Source organism: Ranitomeya variabilis, chromosome 5, assembly GCF_051348905.1.
Source record: "Ranitomeya variabilis isolate aRanVar5 chromosome 5, aRanVar5.hap1, whole genome shotgun sequence".
In the NCBI taxonomy this organism is placed as follows: domain Eukaryota; kingdom Metazoa; phylum Chordata; class Amphibia; order Anura; family Dendrobatidae; genus Ranitomeya; species Ranitomeya variabilis.
Window position 1 is genome coordinate 511,556,110 of NC_135236.1, and position 19,241 is coordinate 511,575,350.

Sequence of the window (19,241 nt, forward strand, 5' to 3'; positions counted from 1 at the left end):
AATCAGGAAAATAAACAATTTTCCCACCACACTCCTTATCTGTGAACTGCTCCAATATTTACGGCCACAACTGTTTCTCCCTGTCCCATATTGATAGTTCTGATTCACGTCACTGGTCTTATTTACTCCATTATTCCTGTGTCTTGTTGTGTATAAATATATGACTTTCCAGATTTTGTGTTATGCTAAGCCTGATGAAGAGACCCTGAGTAGTCCCGAAAGTTTGTTATTTTTTAGCATCTTTTCACTTAGTCATTAAGAGGTATCAACAACTGAGGACTCTCAAATTTTAACATTTTTCTACACAAGATTAAAATCTGTGAGATGCAGTTGTGCTTATGGTAGGTAATGCAGTCTCTCGAGTGAGACTTTTGTTGAGTGAAGAGCAGATAGGAACAGGAGAAAGTAGTATTGATTTTGTTATAGTTTGTTCAGTTAAAATTTGCAGGGTTTGGGCCAAAATGCCTTGTGTATGTTTTTTTGCAGTTGTACAGTAAAGTTGAATTGTGCACACTTGAAGAGTAACTATAGTTGTAATTTTTATATCATAAATCAAAAGTGCCCATGAAAATAAGCGACTTTGTAATCTATCTTATCAGAGAAATCTGCTTGTTTCTCCTCCTGGACTGATCTTTCATTTTTAAAACGCTCAGTAAAAATCGATGCAAAATGTTCAGTGATTTTTACATTAATGACATAGGAGGTGACAGTTGGTTTTATAACACTCTATATATAAGAAAGGGGAGAGGATGAAGGATGAGCTGTTTCTTCTCCTCTTCACTCCTGTCTACATAGAATATTATCAGTACCAACTGCCATCTCTTATCTCAGTAATGTAACAATCTGTCTTCACTGAATACAAATTTTACCTGTGAATTGATAGTTTCGAGAATGAATGATCAGTACAGGAGAAAGAAGAAATAAGCAGATTTCTCTGATAAGATATATTACTAAGGGTACCGTCTCACAGTGGCACTTTGGTCGCTACGACGGCACGATCCGTGACGTTCCAGCGATATACATACGATCTCGCTGTGTCTGACATGCTACTGCGATCAGGGACCCCGCTGAGAATCGTACGTCGTAGCAGATCGTTTGAAACTTTCTTTCGTCGCTGGATCACCCGCTGTCATCGCTGCATCGGCGTGTGTGACGCCGATCCAGCGATGTGTTCGCTTGTAACCAGGGTAAACATCGGGTTACTAAGCGCAGGGCCGCGCTTAGTAACCCGATGTTTACCCTGGTTACCATTGTAAATGTAAAAAAAAAAAAAATACTACATACTCACATTCCGGTGTCTGTCACGTCCCTCGCCGTCTGCTTCCCGCACTGACTCTGAGCGCCGGCCGTAAAGTAAAAGCAGAGCACAGCGGTGACGTCACCGCTGTGCTGTGCTTTACGGCCGGCACTCACATAGTCAGTGCGGGAAGCTGACGGCAAGGGATGTGACAGACACCGGAATGTGAGTATGTAGTATTTTTTTTTTTTTTACATTTACAATGGTAACCAGGGTAAACGTCGGGTTACTAAGCGCGGCCCTGCGCTTAGTAACCCGATGTTTACCCTGGTTACCCGGGACTTCAGCATCGTTGGTCGCTGGAGAGCTGTCTGTGTGACAGCTCCCCAGCGACCACACAACGACTTACCAACGATCACGGCCAGGTCGTATCGCTGGTCGTGATCGTTGGTAAGTCGTTTAGTGTAACGGTACCCAAAGTTTCTTAACTTCACGAGTACTGTTGATTTATGATATAAAAAGAAAGCAATGGTTACTCTTAAACTCAGCCGTGTAGGGAGAAGGGGAATAGTTGTGAGCTGATCACGTTGAGAATGTGTGTCGGTCCATTGCAGTGAAAGATACAAGGCGCATGTGCTGAGAATTACCTTCCATTTAATTTTTCTTTAAACTCAGTGTTTATCTTCTTTAAAGGGGAACCACCTGTGCAACTGCACTCACCAAGCACTTTGCTCTCCTGTGACTGAATGACTGAGCCTGAGACCTAGGGTACTTACATAAGTTGGGTAAATGCTGTTGCAGAGTTCTAGAGTATAGCTGTTCATTGGGTGGACTGATCCTTGCAGGAACTCTACAGGATAGGTCTCTGGCTGGATATGAAAATATGCCTTGAAACAGGAAAAAGATGTAGGTAAGTAGTGAATCATGGGAAGTATAATTATATTAACTGTCAGACAAAAAACAAAAATATAACAAGGTCAGTAAATACGAGATGAGCAAATGTACATATATGTGTCCATAGCAGAGTCTTTTTCTGTCTCAGCCCTGTCATGTGGTCGAATAAGTTGATTTTTGTCTGTATGATCCACCCTTCTAATATCAAATACAGAATTCAATAAGTGAATAGATTGAAAAACAGTACAAAGTATATACTATGGAAGGAAAGAGTCCGACGGCTGTATAACTCAGATGAGGATAGCAACTTAATGCTCAAACTGGCCATCGGCTCTCCCGACCCAAGCATGACTGCATATATTTCTATGCAAATGTCATGTTAGGGTCGGGTGAACCGACAGCCAGTCTGAGCATTGTGTTGCGATCCTCATCCAAATTTTACAGCTGTCTGACTCTTCTCTAACAGTTATCTACATGTAATCATCACTCACCTCCACATTCTTCACATGTAATACAAGGTTTTCTTCCAATCGGCTAACAGCAGCAGCCAGGGTATGAAATCTTTCAGCCAGTCTGTCAAACTCCTTGTCTTTGCTCTACCATAACAAAATATAAGTTTAATAGGCAGCAGTGGATAGAAACACATATGTTTTCTACATGGCACAAGTGTGTTAAACCAAACTGGGTTATCTGGGTATAGAGGATCACTGCGTATTGTGAATCGCAGATCTTCCATTTAACCTGTGTATTTGGATCCTGTTTTAAATTAATTTGGTTTCCTTTGGTGCTGAAGAGGTTAACAACCCATTTTATGCTGGTCAAAAACATGCAGCTCCTTTTCAGCTTCTGAACTGGTTGATAACTCTTCCTTTAAAACCTGGCCAGGCCCTCTGTGTTCTGCCAGTGAAAGAGCTGCTTCCTTGCTCTTTGGAGACGCTATGCTAGATAAGAGTTCGTTGCTGCTATTGGAGATTTGTCTTCCTGTGCTGTGTGCTTAAGCTAAGTGTTTTGGAGAGAAGTTGTAGAGGTGTTCTGTTGAACGTGTGTGTTTAACTCGTGGTCCTTGTTCCCATTTATTTTATTCCTCCCTGTCCCTATCCTCCTTCCTATTATTGCTTAGTGCGTATCCCTCTTTTGTCTTGTGGCTTGTTTACATTACATTTTTGTCCCAGGCTCCACAGGATGGGGGATGGGACAGACAGGAGGGGATTAACAGGAGCATAGTGAGGTCGAATAGAATCATAGAATGGTAGAGTTGGAAGGGACCTCCTGGGTCATCTGGTCCAACCCCCTGCTCAAAGCAGGATTCACTAAATCATCCCAGACAGAGGCCTGTCCAGCCTCTGTTTGAAGACTTCCATGGAAGGAGAACTCACCACCTCTCGTGGCAGCCTGTTCCACTCATTGATCACCCTAACTGTAAAAAAGTATTTTCTAATATCTAATCGGTGTCTCCTCCCATTCAGTTTCATCCTATTGTTTCTAGTCTTTCCAGTCATGGCCAAAAGTATTGACACCCCTGCAATTCTGTCAGATAATACTCAGTTTCTTCCTGAAAATGATTGCAAACACAAATTCTTTGGTATTATTATCTTCATTTAATTTGTCTTAAATGAAAAAACACAAAAGAGAATGAAGCAAAAAGCAAAACATTGATCATTTCACACAAAACTCAAAAATGGGCCAGACAAAAGTATTGGCACCCTCAGCCTAATACTTGGTTGCACAACCTTTAGCCAAAATAACTGCGACCAACCGCTTCCGTTAACCATCAATGAGTTTCTTACAATGTTCTGCTGGAATTTTAGACCATTCTTCTTTGGCAAACTGCTCCAGGTCCCTGATATTTGAAGGGTGCCTTCTCCTAACTGCCATTTTTAGATCTCTCCACAGGTGTTCAATGGGATTCAGGTCTGGACTCATTGCTAGCCACCTTAGAAGTCTCCAGTGCTTTCTCTCAAACCATTTTCTAGTGCTTTTTGAAGTGTGTTTTGGGTCATTGTCCTGCTGGAAGACCCATGACCTCTGAGGGAGACCCAGCTTTCTCATACTGGGCCCTACATTATGCTGCAAAATTTGTTGGTAGTCTTCAGACTTCATAATGCCATGCACACGATCAAGCAGTCCAGTGCCAGAGGCAGCAAAACAAAACATCAGGGAACCTCCGCCACGTTTGACTGTAGGGACCGTGTTCTTTTCTTTGAATGCCTCTTTTTTTCTCATGTAAACTCTATGTTGATGCCTTTGCCCAAAAAGCTCTACTTTTGTCTCATCTGACCAGAGAACATTCTTCCAAAACGTTTTAGGCTTTTTCCGGGAAGTTTTGGCAAACTCCAGCCTGGCTTTTTTATGTCTCAGGGTAAGAAGTGGGGTCTTCTTGGGTCTCCAACCATACAGTCCCTTTTCATTCAGACGCTGATGGATAGTAGGGGTTGACACTGTTGTACCCTCGGACTGCAGGGCAGCTTGAACTTGTTTGGATGTTAGTTGAGGTTCTTTATCCAACATCCGCACAATCTTGCGTTGAAATCTCTTGTCAATTTTTCTTTTCCGTCCACAGCTAGGGAAGTTAGCCACAGTGCCATGGGCTTTAAACTTCTTGATGACACTGCGCACGGTAGACACAGGAACATTCAGGTCTTTGGAGATGGACTTGTAGCCTTGAGATTGCTCATGCTTCCTCACAATTTGGTTTCTCAAGTCCTCAGACAGTTCTTTGGTCTTCTTTCTTTTCTCCATGCTCAATGTGGTACACACAAGGACACAGGACAGAGGTTAAGTCAACTTTAATCCATGTCAACTGGCTGCAAGTGTGATTTAGTTATTGCCAACACCTGTTAGGTGCCACAGGTAAGTTACAGGTGCTGTTAATTACACAAATTAGAGAAGCATCACATGATTTTTCGAACAGCGCCAATACTTTTGTCCACCCCCTTTTTTATGTTTGGTGTGAAATTATATCCAATTTGGCTTTAGGACAATTCTTTTTGTGTTTTTTCATTTAAGACAAATTAAATGAAGTTAATAATACCAAAGAATTTGTGTTTGCAATCATTTTCAGGAAGAAACTGAGTATTATCTGACAGAATTGCAGGGGTGTCAATACTTTTGGCCATGACTATACATTGTGACAGGCCTTGAGATATTTGTAGGCCGCTACTAAGTCTCCTCTCAGTCTTCTTTTCTGCAAGCTAAACATTCCCAAATCCTGAAACCGTTCTTCATAAGACATGGTTTGCAGACCGTTCACCATTCTGGTCGCTCTTCTCTGAACTGGCTCCAGTTTGTGGATGTCTTAAAATGTGGTGCCCAAAACTAGACACAGTATTCCAGATGAGGTCTGAACAAAGAGGACTAGAGGGCAATAATGACTTCGCGTGATCTAGACTGTATATATCTGTTAATACAACCCAGAATTGCATTTGCCTTTTTTGCTGCTGCATCACACTGTTGACTCATGTTCAGTTTATGATCTATTAGTATACCCAAGTCTTTTTCACATGTGCTGTTGCTTAGCCCTATTCCTCCCATTCTGTATATGCTTTTTTCATTTTTATTGCCCAGATGTAGTACTTTGCATTTTTCCTTGTTAAAGGCCATTCTGTTGGTTGCTGCCCACTGCTCCAGTTTATTTATATCTTTTTGAATCCTCTCTCTCTTCTCTAGTATTAGCTATCTCTCCTAACTTTGTGTCATCGGCAGATTTAATCAGTATACCCTCAATTGCTTCATCTAAATCATTGATAAAGATGTTGAAGAATACAGGGTCCAGGACATAACCCTGTGGTACCCCACTTGAGACATTCTTCCAACTGGATGTGCAGCCATTTATGACCACTCTTTGGGTCCAATCACTAAGCCAGTTATGAATCCACCTAACAGTTGCCTTGTCCATTCTATACTTAGTCATTTTTTCTATAAGGATGGTGTGAGATACTTTGTCAAATGCTTTGCTGAAGTCAAGATATACTATATCTACAGCATACTCGGGCCTCTCTACCAAAAGTGCCTTTGCCCAACAGCAATTTTAAGATCTTTCCACAGGTTTTTAATGGGATATAGATCCAGACTCATTGCTGGCCACTTCAGCAATTTGATTCCATCCGTTTCTGGGTGCTTCTTGAAGTATGTTTGGGGTTACTGCCCTGCTGGAAGATCCAGGACCTAGGACGCAGATCCAGCTTTCTGACGCTGGATACTGCATTGTGCCCCAAAATCCTTTGGTAATCTTCAGATTTCATGATGCCTTGTACACAGTCAAGGCATCCAGTGGCAGAGGAAGTGAAACAATCCAAAAAGATCTTTAAACCTTCATCATATTTGATTGTAGATATTGTGTTCTGTATCTGTGATCTTGACTGTATGCTACTGTTAATACATCCCAGAATTGCACTTGCCTTTTTTGCTGCTGCATCACACTGTTGACTCATGTTCAGTCTGTGATCTATTAAAATACCAAAGTCTTTTTCACATGTGCTGTTGCTTAGCCCTATTCCTCCCATTCTGTATATGCTTTTTCATTTTTATTGCCCAGATGTAGTACTTTGCATTTTTCCCTGTTAAACACCACTCTGCTAGTTGCTGCCCACTGCTCCAGTTTGTTTATATTTTTTAGAATCCTCTCTCTCTCTTCCCTAGTACTAGCTTTTCCCCCTATACCTCCTTCTTTGTGCAAAGGGGAACAGGAGGAGCAGGGCCAGAGCCCTGCAAAAAGACCTCCAGTTGGCCACTAACATCCATGTGTCTGCTCAAACTGTCAAAAACAGATTCCATGAGGGTGGTATAACTGCCCAATTTTCACAAGTGGGTGTTGTGCTTACGGCCCAACACCGTGCAGAACGATTGGCATTTGCCAGAGAACACCAAGATTGGCAGATTTGACACTGGTGCCCTGTGCATTTCATGGACGAGTGCAGGTTCACACTGAGCACATGTGACAGAGTCTGGAGACACCGTGGAGAACGTTATGCTGCCTGCAAAATTCTCCAGCTTGACCTTCAGTGTGTCAATGGTGTGGGGAGGCATTTTTTTTGGAGGGCTGCACAGCCCTCCATGGGCTAGCCAGAGGTACCCTGACTGCCATTATGTACCGGGACAAGATCCTCAGACCCACTATGAGACTATATGCAGGTGCAGTGGGCCCTGGGTTCCTTCTGATGCATGACAATGCTAGGCCTCATGTGGCTGAAGTGTGTCGGCAGTTCTTGCATTATGAAGGCATTGATGCTATGGACTGGCCGGTCCGTTCCCAAGACCAATGAAACACATCTGGAACATCATGTTTTGTGCCATTCACCAATGCCACGTTGCACCACAGACAGTCCAGGAGTTGACTGATGCTTAATCCAAGTTATTGAGGAGATCCCTCAGGTAAACATCTGCCACCTTATCAGGACCATGCCCAGGCATTGCTGGGAGGTCATGGAGGCATGTGGAGGCCACACAGACTACTGAGCAACATTTCCGTGTCTTGAGGTATATCCACTGAAGTTGAATCAGCTTGAAATTTGATTTTCCACTTTGATTTTTAGTATCATTGCAAACCCAGACCTCCATAGGATATTAATTTTAATTTACATTGATCTGAGCACAGGAACAATGTCCTAGATTTTGACCAGACTGAGTCTCAAATAGCATTTTTTAACTTATAACATAAAAGGTTGGTCACTGAATCACTTCACCTTGTTCTTCAGAAATGCTACAGGGACCTTTATTGTGTGTTTTGGATCACTCATGTTTGTAAATTGCACACCTACCATGGACACGGTGTGATGGTAGCATCTTCTCTTTCAATATTGAGCAGAAAATCTGAATTCATGACACCATCAATGAAACGTAGCTCCCTGACACCATGAGCACTCTTGGAGTCCCACATACGGACCCTGCCACCACTATATTTCAATGTAGCCACCATGCATTTAGAAAAAATGCCTGTCTACCAAGGGCATAGTGATGGTAGAATCTTCTTTTTCAATATAGAGGAGTACATCTGAGTTCAGGATACGATTAATGAAATGTAGCTCCCCAACACCAGAAGCACTTATGCAGCCTCACATAAGGATTGTCACCACCATATTTCCCTGTAGGCACAATGCTGTTTTCTGAATTAATTTTTCTATGCATGGTGCCAATAGTGGCATAGGCTGCATGAGTGCACCTGGTGTCAGGGAGCTACATTTCATTGATGGTATCATGAATTTAGAGTGTTCTGTGTTTCTCTTCTCCAGTCTCAGCTTGTACTTTGGCTCCCACTTCTCAGATGGCTCTTTCTCCTGTTTTAAATGTACTGATGCTTGACTGCCTGCTGTGTGGAAAGCAGACAGGGTGGACAGGGCTGAGGGCAAATCAGTTTGCTATTTGCCTGCTAGGTCAAAAAAGATCCTGGAGACTTGCTACAAGGTAGCGTTAACATGTGAAATTTCAGTTTGTCTTTAACCTTTCTGCCTCAATAAAGAGCAGCTATCGTTTTAACTTTTATTTCCTAAACAATAGTACACATGAAAGTGTCATCTCCCATCTCAGTGATGGGAAAGTTTGTCTTCAATGAATACAGTTTTACCTCAGAATTGAGAATTTTGATCATGATCAATCTTGTCAAAGAAAGAAGCAAATGTTTCTGATAAGAAATATTACAAATGTGCTTATTTTCATGTGTACTATTGATTTATGAAATAAAAATTAAAAAGACAGGTATGCATTAAAGGACTGATTCTGTAAGAATTTACTTATTGATATGCTCTCTCTTTTGCCAGCTTGATGATGATCTGATGATGGATCTGATGAGGACAAGAGCCATCAGTTTCAGAGATATCTGAATAAGCATTTTTGCTAACATGTTAGCTGAGAATCCTATTGGGAAATATTAGGTTTTTTTACATCACTTGGCCATTGTTCTGGATGCTTATAACAATTTTAGTGGTTCACGTAGATTTAATTAAGAAGAGAATTTCCACCAAAATTAACTGTGTATGCATCTTAGCTTTGGCGCTGCTCAAGTATGTTGGCCTTTGGCTGAATCTGATGGTTCCCAACAGAACCCCAAACACCAATCTACATGTAAGTATAGCCAGCAAGTGAGGTAAGTGAAAGGTGAACATAGAAAGCCCATCTCAAAAAGTGATAGGACAGAGTCAAAAGGGAAAATGAAAAACAGTGGGAGAGAAGCCAACTAAGAAAGGAAAACTAAAAACAAAAGAAGCGATCAGTATTTGAACGAGACAAAATGGACTGTAGCTCATCAGAGAGGGAAACCAATCATGGAGCAAAAGGTCACCGGATAGGATCCCAAATCCGAGCTATGACAAATTAGCTTTTATCTCTCTGTCTAATGGCATTCCTGATGCAATGACTTTTGGCATTTTTTCCATGAAATTTGATGTGCTAGTAAGTAGTATCACTTTTGGATTGCCAGTAAGGTTGTGGAGAATTATGAATTTACTAGAGTTATTTCCAATGGTTGTTTCTATTTCCCTTTAGGGTCAGCATTTGAAAAACAGGAACTTGTTGTAGGATAAAGATAACAAAGGGGAGATGTTTGCGATCATATGTCTTTTCTTTAAATGTGGTTTGGTTTTGGATTTATTATGCCATTTTGTATTGTTGTGTCTGCAGTTGAGTATTTAGTTTAAAACTGTGCACATTTTTGGTTTGTCCAATGAGAAGCCCTTTCATATTTTTAATTTGCCAGATTCCAAGAGCTGGTACTTTGGACCGATGTGGTGGGGGAAACTTGGCCACAAAAATCGGTAAATATGGTCATAATGATTCAGTTATTGCAGAGATCTGTTGATCTGGTTATTATCATGCTTGGTGCAGGTGGTATAATTTTGTTTCCAGTCTTCATTTTCTCTCCTTTTGTTGTGGTCAAGTACTCTGCTTTGGCATTTGCCATTGTTTGTTGGATGTTGGTGGGACTGTAATTTATTCTTAAACTGCTTGCAATCAAACTATTGAAGGGTTATAAAAATCCAATTGTTCGTTAGATAGCAAATGCCCTATCTCTGCAGAAATTTTGCTTAATCTATTGTGTATAAATAGTCTAGTCTGTTCTTCAGATTATGAGTATTTTTTTGTTTTCTACAGTCTATGGGTCCATTTTATCAAAGCTTTTATGCCAGCATTATAGCTTAAAAAGCTTTGAAAAACCACAGGTTCTAGGTTGTGCTGCAACTTTTGTTGTTCTCATGCCATTTTTGCCAACCTCCAATAAAGTAGGTGCGGCTGAGGCGGGACGGCTGTATGGCCATATGAATTTGACAAGCTGCAGCATTTGCTACTCCCCAAATCTTACCCCATCTGGGATGATCGGTGCAAAGGTATGTACACGCCTCTTAATGAATTAAGAGCATCTGATTTCATCACATCTCATCAAGGCCGGGGTGAACAATGCTTATTTTGATGAATCTGAGACTTTGTTTTTATATTCTTTGAGGCTCTGAGAATTAGGGAGTTGCTTCCTAGAAGCCATAGGGATTCTTCTGGCTTCTGGTATGTTTTTTTTCTTTTGTTTGTTTCCTAACTATGTGAAGTTTGTTCTCCACAAATCCAAGATGGATGAGTCGGGAAGAGGCACTTGAATATGATTAGGTGCAGTTCTCAGTTGTCCTGTCTGCCTGTTGAGTATGTGTCAATCTCTTTTGGTGATTGGGCCTCCGACTTGCTTCATATTTTTTAATTCATGAGAATGATTTCTCTTTAACCAAATTCCAATTTAGGTTATTTCTTCCTAAAGCCATTTTGGAACTGGGGGTTTTAGTCTGAATTGTTTTTCTTCACACTCATTTAAAATTGGTGAAACAATGGAGACCTTTCACTTGAGTTTCAGCTAATCTGATATTCAATCCTTGGTAAGATGAACGTCATATTGTTATATGCTACAGTAAATGCTCAACCGTCTATGCTGTTTATTTAAGGATTTACTTACTTATGTGTTTGAATTAGTGGAAACAGGGTTGAAAAGTCTTACCTTGGGTACAATGCCAGCCTCTTGCTTTATAAACAGACTCACACGTTGAGACTTCTTAGATATAGTACGAGTGTTCAGCGTTGAGACCTTTTCCTTTATAGTCCGCTGGTCAAACTGCAGGTACTTTTTGGCTGTTTCAAGAAAAAAAAAGAAAAAAAAAAAAAAAAAAGGAGGATAATGGTTTGTACATAATATTTGCTCCTATAATTCAGTCACAGTTTTGGTAAATGGAAGCTACAAAAACTAATGAGAAACAAGGAATTTAAAAACTTTACTTCTCATTAAGTTGAGCTATAAGGGGCTGCAGTCATAGTTGTAACTGGGCCCCAAAGCCAGAGGGCCATTGTGTTACCCATATCGCCTCTGCATGAAAGTGAGGATGCTGCATAAGAAAGTGAAAGAAAGCCTGCCAATCTGTTAGGGTCCTCTACAGAGCGGGTTGAATCCCTCAGGTTTGGAGTGCCTCTCACTTCTCTTGGGATCTGCTACATTTTTTAGAATTAACACTGCAAACTCCAGACATGGGAACACTACATTGTCTAACCTTCGAGATAAGACCGAATACATCATTCTAGATGTAGAAACATTCAATCTTTTAGTGTATATATAAACAGTCATTTCAGTTACACGTTGAAAGGTGTAAGAAGTTTGTTGATGGTTATAGGAAGCGATTGATTGCAGTTATTTATTATAAGGCTGTGTGTGCACGTTGCGGTTTTCTCGTGCTCTTTTCGCGTTTTTTTTGCTATAAAAACACATAAAAACGCATACATTATGCATCCCATCATTTAGAATGCATTCCGCAATTTTTGTGCATCCCATCATTTAGAATGCATTCCGCAGTTTTTGTGCACATGATGCGTTTTTTTCCATGAAAAAAAACGCATAGCCGTAAAAAACGCAGCATGTTCATTAATTTTGCAGATTTTTCGCATTTTTCCCGCTATGTAATGCATTGGGAAGCTCCGGGAAAAAAACGCGTCAAAAACGCACAAAAAAAAAAAAGTATAAAAAAAACGTGAAAAAACGCATGCGGAGTTCTTGCAGAAAATGTCTGGTTTTGCTCAGGAAATTTCTGCAAGAAATCCTGAACGTGTTCACATAGCCTAAAGGATGTGTAAAGGGTGTGCAACCAAATATTAAGTTGAGGGTGCCAACAGTTTTGTCTGGACCATTTTTGGGGTTTTGTGTTAAATTATGTACAATTTGCCTTTGTTTCTTTGTGTTGTTCCAATACACAAATGAAATAAATATTTGTATAAAAAACATTTGCAATTGCAACAATTTTCTGGGAGAAATACTTAATTTTCTGAAACAATTTAAAGGGTGCCAACACTTTCCGCCATGACTGTACACATGTAGAAACAGATCATTTAATGGCTAGAGCTAGAGATGTATGTGACTTTTGTAACAATAATTTATAATAATAAGATTGTAAGTATTCACCCTCTTGGCATTTTTCGAGTTTTGCTACCACACAACCTGGAATTTCACAGGTTTTTTTCAGGGTTTGCATCAGTTCATGGAAAGAACATGCCTACAACTGTGAACATTTGGTTTTCTTTCTATTGTGAAGCAAATAGGACAAAATAATTGAAAACTTCAGTGTGCATAACTATTCACTCCCTATAGTCAGTACTTTGTAGAGTCTCCTTTTGAGGCAACTGCAGCTTCAAGTCACTTTAGATAAGTCTCTATGAGCTTTCCATATCTTAACACTGGGATTTTTGCCCATTCCTCAACGCAAAATTGCTCCAGCTCCTTCAGGTTAGATGGTTTCCTCTAGTGAACAGCAATCTTCATGTCTGATCATAGATTCTCAATTGGATTAAGGTCTGGGCTGACTAGGCCACTTCCAAAACATTTACACGTTTCCCCTTAAACCACTTGAGTGCTTCTTTGGCTTTATGCTTTGGGTTATTATCTTGTTGGAAGATGAACGTCCGTCCCAGTCTCAAATCTCTGACAGATTGAAACAGGTTTTGCTCAAGAATATCCCTGTATTTCTCACCATCCAGTTTTTGTGGACAGCCCTCTCTTGACATGTTTGCTGTGGTACCATGTTTGTTTGTTATATTTGATGATAATGGATTTGATGGCGCTCCAAGGAATCATCAGAGATTAGGATATTTGTACTGTTTGCTGAGTGTTGCCTCTTGCATAATGGTGTTGCAGCCTGTGTGTCCTTTCAGGAAAGGTGTGTATATACTAAACAGACCATGACCTTTAGATTGCAATAAGGTTGACTTAATATCACTAAGCATGTGATTTATAAAGGTAATTGCTTGCACCAGAAATTTTTAGGGACTTAATGGAAAAGGGGCTGAATATATATGCACGTGCCACTTTTGAGTTAATTGATCATAAATTTAAGCCTACATTTTTCTCACTTCACCAGACTATTTAGTGCTGATGCATCACACACAAAATGGATTACAAAAACATTTAAACACAGGTTGTAATGTAACAAAATAAGCAAAAAGCCAAGAGGGTGAATACATTCGCAAGCCACTGTGGAAGGTGACGGCAACCCTGGCATACTATGCAGACACGTTTTCCTCAGCATTGCTCAAGGTGCGCTAAGCGTCAGTGGAAAAAAAAAGTCGCTTCTAGCAGAGGATTTCATTTACTATATGGTCATGCTCAAAACTTATAACTCTGCATTTCATCTGGCTAAACAATCCTACTTCACCACCCTCATCACTTCACTAGCTAACAATCCAAAATGAGTTTTTGAAACCTTACACTTCCTCTTGAGCCCTAAAGCACAGGCCTCCATCACAAACCTCAGCAGTGATGATATACCCACTCATTTCCTATAAAAAAATTTTTAAAAAAATCAACCACATCCAGAAGGATAATTTTGTCAAATCTCCTCAGTGCCTGGATCCCCTTCCCTGCTGCACTTCAAGCTCATTTGCAATCTTTTAGCCTGCTACAGAAGAAAAAGTTACCTGGCTCCTCGCTTCTTCTTGACCTACAACCTGCTACAGTGACCCTATTCCTTCACATCTCCTGCAGTCTCTCTCACCATTTGTCAACACTCACCTAACTAAAATATTTAACCTCTCTCTTTCTTCTGGTATCTTCCCTCCTCATTTAAACAAGTCATCATAATAACCCCTTTACTAACTATAGACCTGTTTCTATTCTTTCATTCATCTCTAAACTCCTGGACCACTTGGTCCACTCCCGTCTAATCCGCTATCTCTCAGATCACCCTCTTTTTGACCATCTACAATCTGGTTTCCTCTCTTCACATTCTACTGAAACTGCCCTTACTAAATTCTATAGTGATCTATTAACAGCTAAATCCAAAGGTCACTGCTCCCTGCGGATTCTCCTGAATCCTTTGCTGCATTTGGCCAGTGGATCATTAGCTCCTCCTCACTATGCTCTGCTCTATCATGCTCAAGGATACAATTCTCTGATGGCTCTCCTCTATCCTCACTGACTGCTCCTTTACTATATATTTTACAGGCTCTTACTCCTCTCCTCATCCCCTGTTTATTACAGTTGCTGGATCTGAAATAACAAGCACTTTTTTACCTATTGTGTCCTCCCCATTTTCTTGTAGATTGTAAGCTTGTAAGCAGGGTCCTCACTCCTAATGTCACTGTTGAAACGGTCTTACCTTGTATTGAATTTATTGTATGTGCTGCGGAATATGTTGGCACTATACAAACAAAATTATTATTATTTTTACATGTCCACATACTGGCTCAGTCCCATTCCTTCTATGTTAATTGCAGCCATAAGACTTTTTGACAGACCACCATTAATCTACCGTTACTTAGTCTTGATGTTAAGTAATACGTAAAATACACTAGTGTCCAGCGAATATAGGGAGGAGTTCTAATAACTACTGGCAGACCAATGAGCCCTGTTGGGTGGCCGGTGGATAGTGAGTCAAAATGAAAAAATTAGATACTGCTGTGCTGATAGATTGCACAAATGGAAAAGGAACAATTGGGAATAAAGGGACAAGTACATGAGTATGTAGATATGTGATGAACAGTGAAACAAACATGCAGATGAGAGCAATACACAAGTCCTACTTCCAGTAGTGTAAAGTAAATCTTAGTGCTCCGGCCAATAGCGTCCCTGGTAACCACTCGAGCCGAAGCTGGGAGATATTTCCTGACACTAGCTAAGACCGTCCCGATTGTGTACGCCCTGTCACTGGTAGAATGGCTTAAGGCTGTGTGCACACATTGCTGATTTTTCACGTTTTTTTCGTGTTTTTTCCAAGATAAAAATGCTATAAAACCGCAAAGATGCAGCATACAATATGCATCCCATCATTTGAATGAATTCCGCATGTTTTGTGCACATGATGCGTTTTTTTCCACAAAAAAAACGCATCGCGGTAAAAAACGCAGCATGTTCATTAATTTTGCGGGGTTTTTTGCGGAGTTCCCACTATAAAATGCATTGGGAAATGTCCGGAAAAAAACGCACCAAAAACGCAGCAAAAACGCATGCAGATTTCTTGCAGAAAATTTCAGGTTTTTCTCAGGAATTTTCTGCAAGAAATCCTGACGTGTGCACATAGCCTTAATGTTTTGTTTTTTTTAAATTATAAACAGTGTTTACTAAGTACCCGATGTTATTTATATGCACTAATAACTAACTTTTTACTTACTCAGAGAAGGCTATGTTCTAGTTTCTCTCTTAGGTATTGACATTATCTCTTCACAGACCATTGAACATCTTCGAGGGCTGGATATACTAGGTGAGCCCACTTCTAAACTTTAACTTTATGAATATTGTCATATTTATAAAGAATTCTTTTTAATCTATATAATAAAATGTAGGGAAAACGATTAGCTCCTTTCCACCTCTGCCTTGCAGCTCATCTTTAGTACACATTTCTAACCCACATTGAGCACTGTATTCTCCCAGGAAGGATTTAGCCAAGTATAACATATGCCAATATTTTAATATAAGATACCTTAAAATATATAATTTAGGATTCTACAATCCTTTAAATTTAAACCATTTCATTAAGTGTCATTTACTAAAACATTTCTCACCAACTTCTTTGCGTCTCTTATTCTCATTGATGTTGACATTCACCTCCTTCATGGTGTCGTGGGCTCTCTGCATTGCATCTCGTGAGTCTTTGTCCTGTGCATCTGTGCTCAAGATATTCTTTAGTAACAATGGATACTTCATGATACGTTGTACAGGCATGACAATGTAGAAGCTGAGATCTGTGTATTGTGATGATGATGATGGACTCCTTTGTGAAATAAAAGAATGCTGTTAGATTATAACATGGTGCACATGTAGAACAGTAAAATTACATAACTGTGACTTTTAGAAGAGTTATAAAAGAAGCAAGTTTATTCCAAACATTGTTACCAACAAAATACATGTTTGTACAGATAGTCATTTTCTAAAGATGTCATATAATGGACAATAATTAAAAGACGAATGTGCATGACCGATTGCTCAGAAGATAAGGTAAAAGCATTATCTGTCAAAAGGTTCACGCCCATGGAAGGTATGCAGATGTTACCATATGGCCATTTGGCATTTCACCTGTATCATTGTGCTTCCCTCACCAGCTGTGCACAGGGAGAATGTAAAAGGTTACTCGCAAAATAAGTTTGAACTTACTAATTGCTGGGAGTCTGACGGCTGGTATGTCCATCAATCCTGAGAACGGGGCACTGGAACCAGCTCTAGAACCCCATCCTGAATGGAGCGGAGGTCCACATGCTTATTCTCCACTCTTTTCATTTTTTATAGGACTGATAAAAATAGCAGAATATTGTGCTTGGCTACAGCAGTCCAATAAACAAAGATTGAACCAGAATTCACCACCACTTCATTCAAGATGAAACTGCAGATAGGATTTCATAAGGATTTAAGGAGAATATGGAGTTATGGTATGTCCTAGCCACACACCGGTTACATTTTCAAGATCTCTGGAATGGGTCGAACCCCATCCAGTATCTCGATCCGTTCTAGAACCGTAGGGCGGAGAGGTAGGCAGAGTGGCTAGTAGAAGCCTGGTAGTGAAGCCATGTTTGGTCTCTAAGTGTAACGGGGGCCCAGCTGCATCCGATGGCGCCAGAACCGCCAAACTATGACCTTCCATTGGGAAGTTATGATCTTTCAAAGATGTTGGGAGATTTAGCTACACACCGCCAGGGGAGGGGGATATAAACCATCCCAGGGGTGGGAAAAGGAATGACAGACAAAAAGGATAAAGGCTTGTGGAAGGCCATGTGTTCTCATGGTCATGCTTGCTCTTCACTTCTACAGGGAGCCACGTCGAGTAATGTGCTGAAGGACCTGGAACTAGCTGGATCCCCACACACCCATGCGGCCCAACACATGGTCGAACATCAAACTGGTAACTGACATATTTCATCTGCTTATACTTTTGTACTCTCTCCTGTATTTGCATATTTGACCATTGTATATCTATAGCCATTGCGTATATAGTGTTTTCTCTAGTGTGCCCTTAGGGCGATTAAATATATAATTTAACCTTGGGCTGTTCTTTTATCTAGGTCCACGATTCCACACATCTGTGCTCTCCATTTTAACTTGACATGCTACCAGGGCTGGTTTCTGGCCAGATATAATCCCGTTAACAGACTGGGTTTATAACTAATGAGGAACTGGTTGCAGTCCTACTGGGCTGATAAGGCTCTGTTTCACTGGTGTAAGTGAAAGAGGCCTCTCAGCCTGTCAGGGTTGTCAAAGCATGTTTTGCCAAGTCAGTGGCTGCATGGGCCACATTCTCTCTGTCTCCGAACCGCTCAGGGCCCATGTGGACAGGGAGTGTCTGTGTAAAACTGTGCCAAGAAAACCTTAAGTGTCTCTAGGGCGTGCAGAACATCACATTGATGCAAGTGGGGAAACCATACCGCGTGATCCCTCTGACATAATAGTGACATCAGGAGGGGTGGCGAAGTTTAGGTTTATCACTGCAACTATTGTTGAAGCCCAAAATGGAACATCATATATATCTAGACTAATCTCTGAAATTTCGTAGTTGTCACGGAGGATGACAATTTCCTTCAATCTTTACATAGTTATTACTCTTCCATACATTTATCTAAAAAGCAGTGCCTACCTCAAATGAAGCTATCTAAGAGTTCCTAAAAAACATCCCAGTAATGCAATTAGCAATTGAAGATAGAAACTTAGTAGAAAAGCTTCTAACTTTAGAAGAGTTTGTACTTCAAGAGGTTCAAAATGAAAAGGCCTTGGGTTTTGACACAATACCAGGGGAATTTTTTAACATGTACAGCGACATATTACCTTAATTGCTAAATGTCTTTGAAAAATCAGTTAAAACTGGACCTCTTCCACAATCCATGAAGGAAGCTGTAATAATCATATTAATACCTGTCAGTCTGATCCCGGATTCCAGACCAATCTCATTTCATTTCAATGAATGTCAAATTACTGGCAAAAGCATTAGCCAACAGACAGTTAAAAGTAATTACCAAAGTGATTAATGACAACTAGTGATGAGAGAGTACTCCTTGCTCGGGTTTTCCATAGCATGCTCGGGTGACCTCCGAGTATTTATGACTGCTCGGAGATTTAGTTTTCATTGCGGCAGCTGAATGATTTACAGCTACTAGCCAGGCTGAGTACATGTGGGGGTTGCCTGGTTGCTAGGGAATCCCCACACGTAATCAAGCTGGCTAGCAGCTGTAAATCATTCAGCTGCCGTTATGAAAACAATCTCCGAGCAGCCATAAATACTCGGAGGTCACCCGAGCGTGCTCGGGAAAACCAGAGCAACGAGTACACTTGCTCATCACTAATGACAACCAAACAGGCTTTATGCCACACAAGTCAACATCAGTTAATTTGGGGTTTACAACTAAGCTCAGAGTCTATTGGGTCCAGAGAAGTCTTTTCTCTTGACGCTGCCAAAGCTTTTGACAGCACAGAGTGGAATTTCCTGTGGGCGGTCTTCAGAGGCATGGGATTTGGTGATAAACTTATTTCATATATCCAACTCTTATATGTATCCCCTAGGACGAAACTCAGGGTAAATTGTTGCGCATCAGGGGCGTACGCGATGGGGAGAGAAACCAGACAGATGCCCCCTGTCGCCCCTTCTCTTCGTGATAGACAGAGCCATTAGCTTGTTTAATATAAGCCTCT

The 19,241-nt window shown here is 40.7% G+C and overlaps 1 protein-coding gene across 6 annotated transcripts in view; it reads right to left on the reverse strand.

Annotated features, from left to right (window-relative positions):
* Positions 1 to 19,241, reverse strand: part of ARHGEF37 (Rho guanine nucleotide exchange factor 37) — a 172,807-nt gene that overhangs the window by 43,245 nt on the left and 110,321 nt on the right. For all 6 annotated transcript variants that reach the window (XM_077265751.1, XM_077265756.1, XM_077265757.1 and 3 more), the window contains 4 exons: positions 16,133 to 16,341; positions 11,097 to 11,227; positions 2,623 to 2,727; positions 2,014 to 2,124 (listed from right to left, as the gene is read on the reverse strand). In XM_077265751.1, the coding sequence (XP_077121866.1) occupies positions 2,014 to 2,124; positions 2,623 to 2,727; positions 11,097 to 11,227; positions 16,133 to 16,341 (556 nt within the window). The remainder of the gene's footprint in view (positions 1 to 2,013; positions 2,125 to 2,622; positions 2,728 to 11,096; positions 11,228 to 16,132; positions 16,342 to 19,241) is intronic.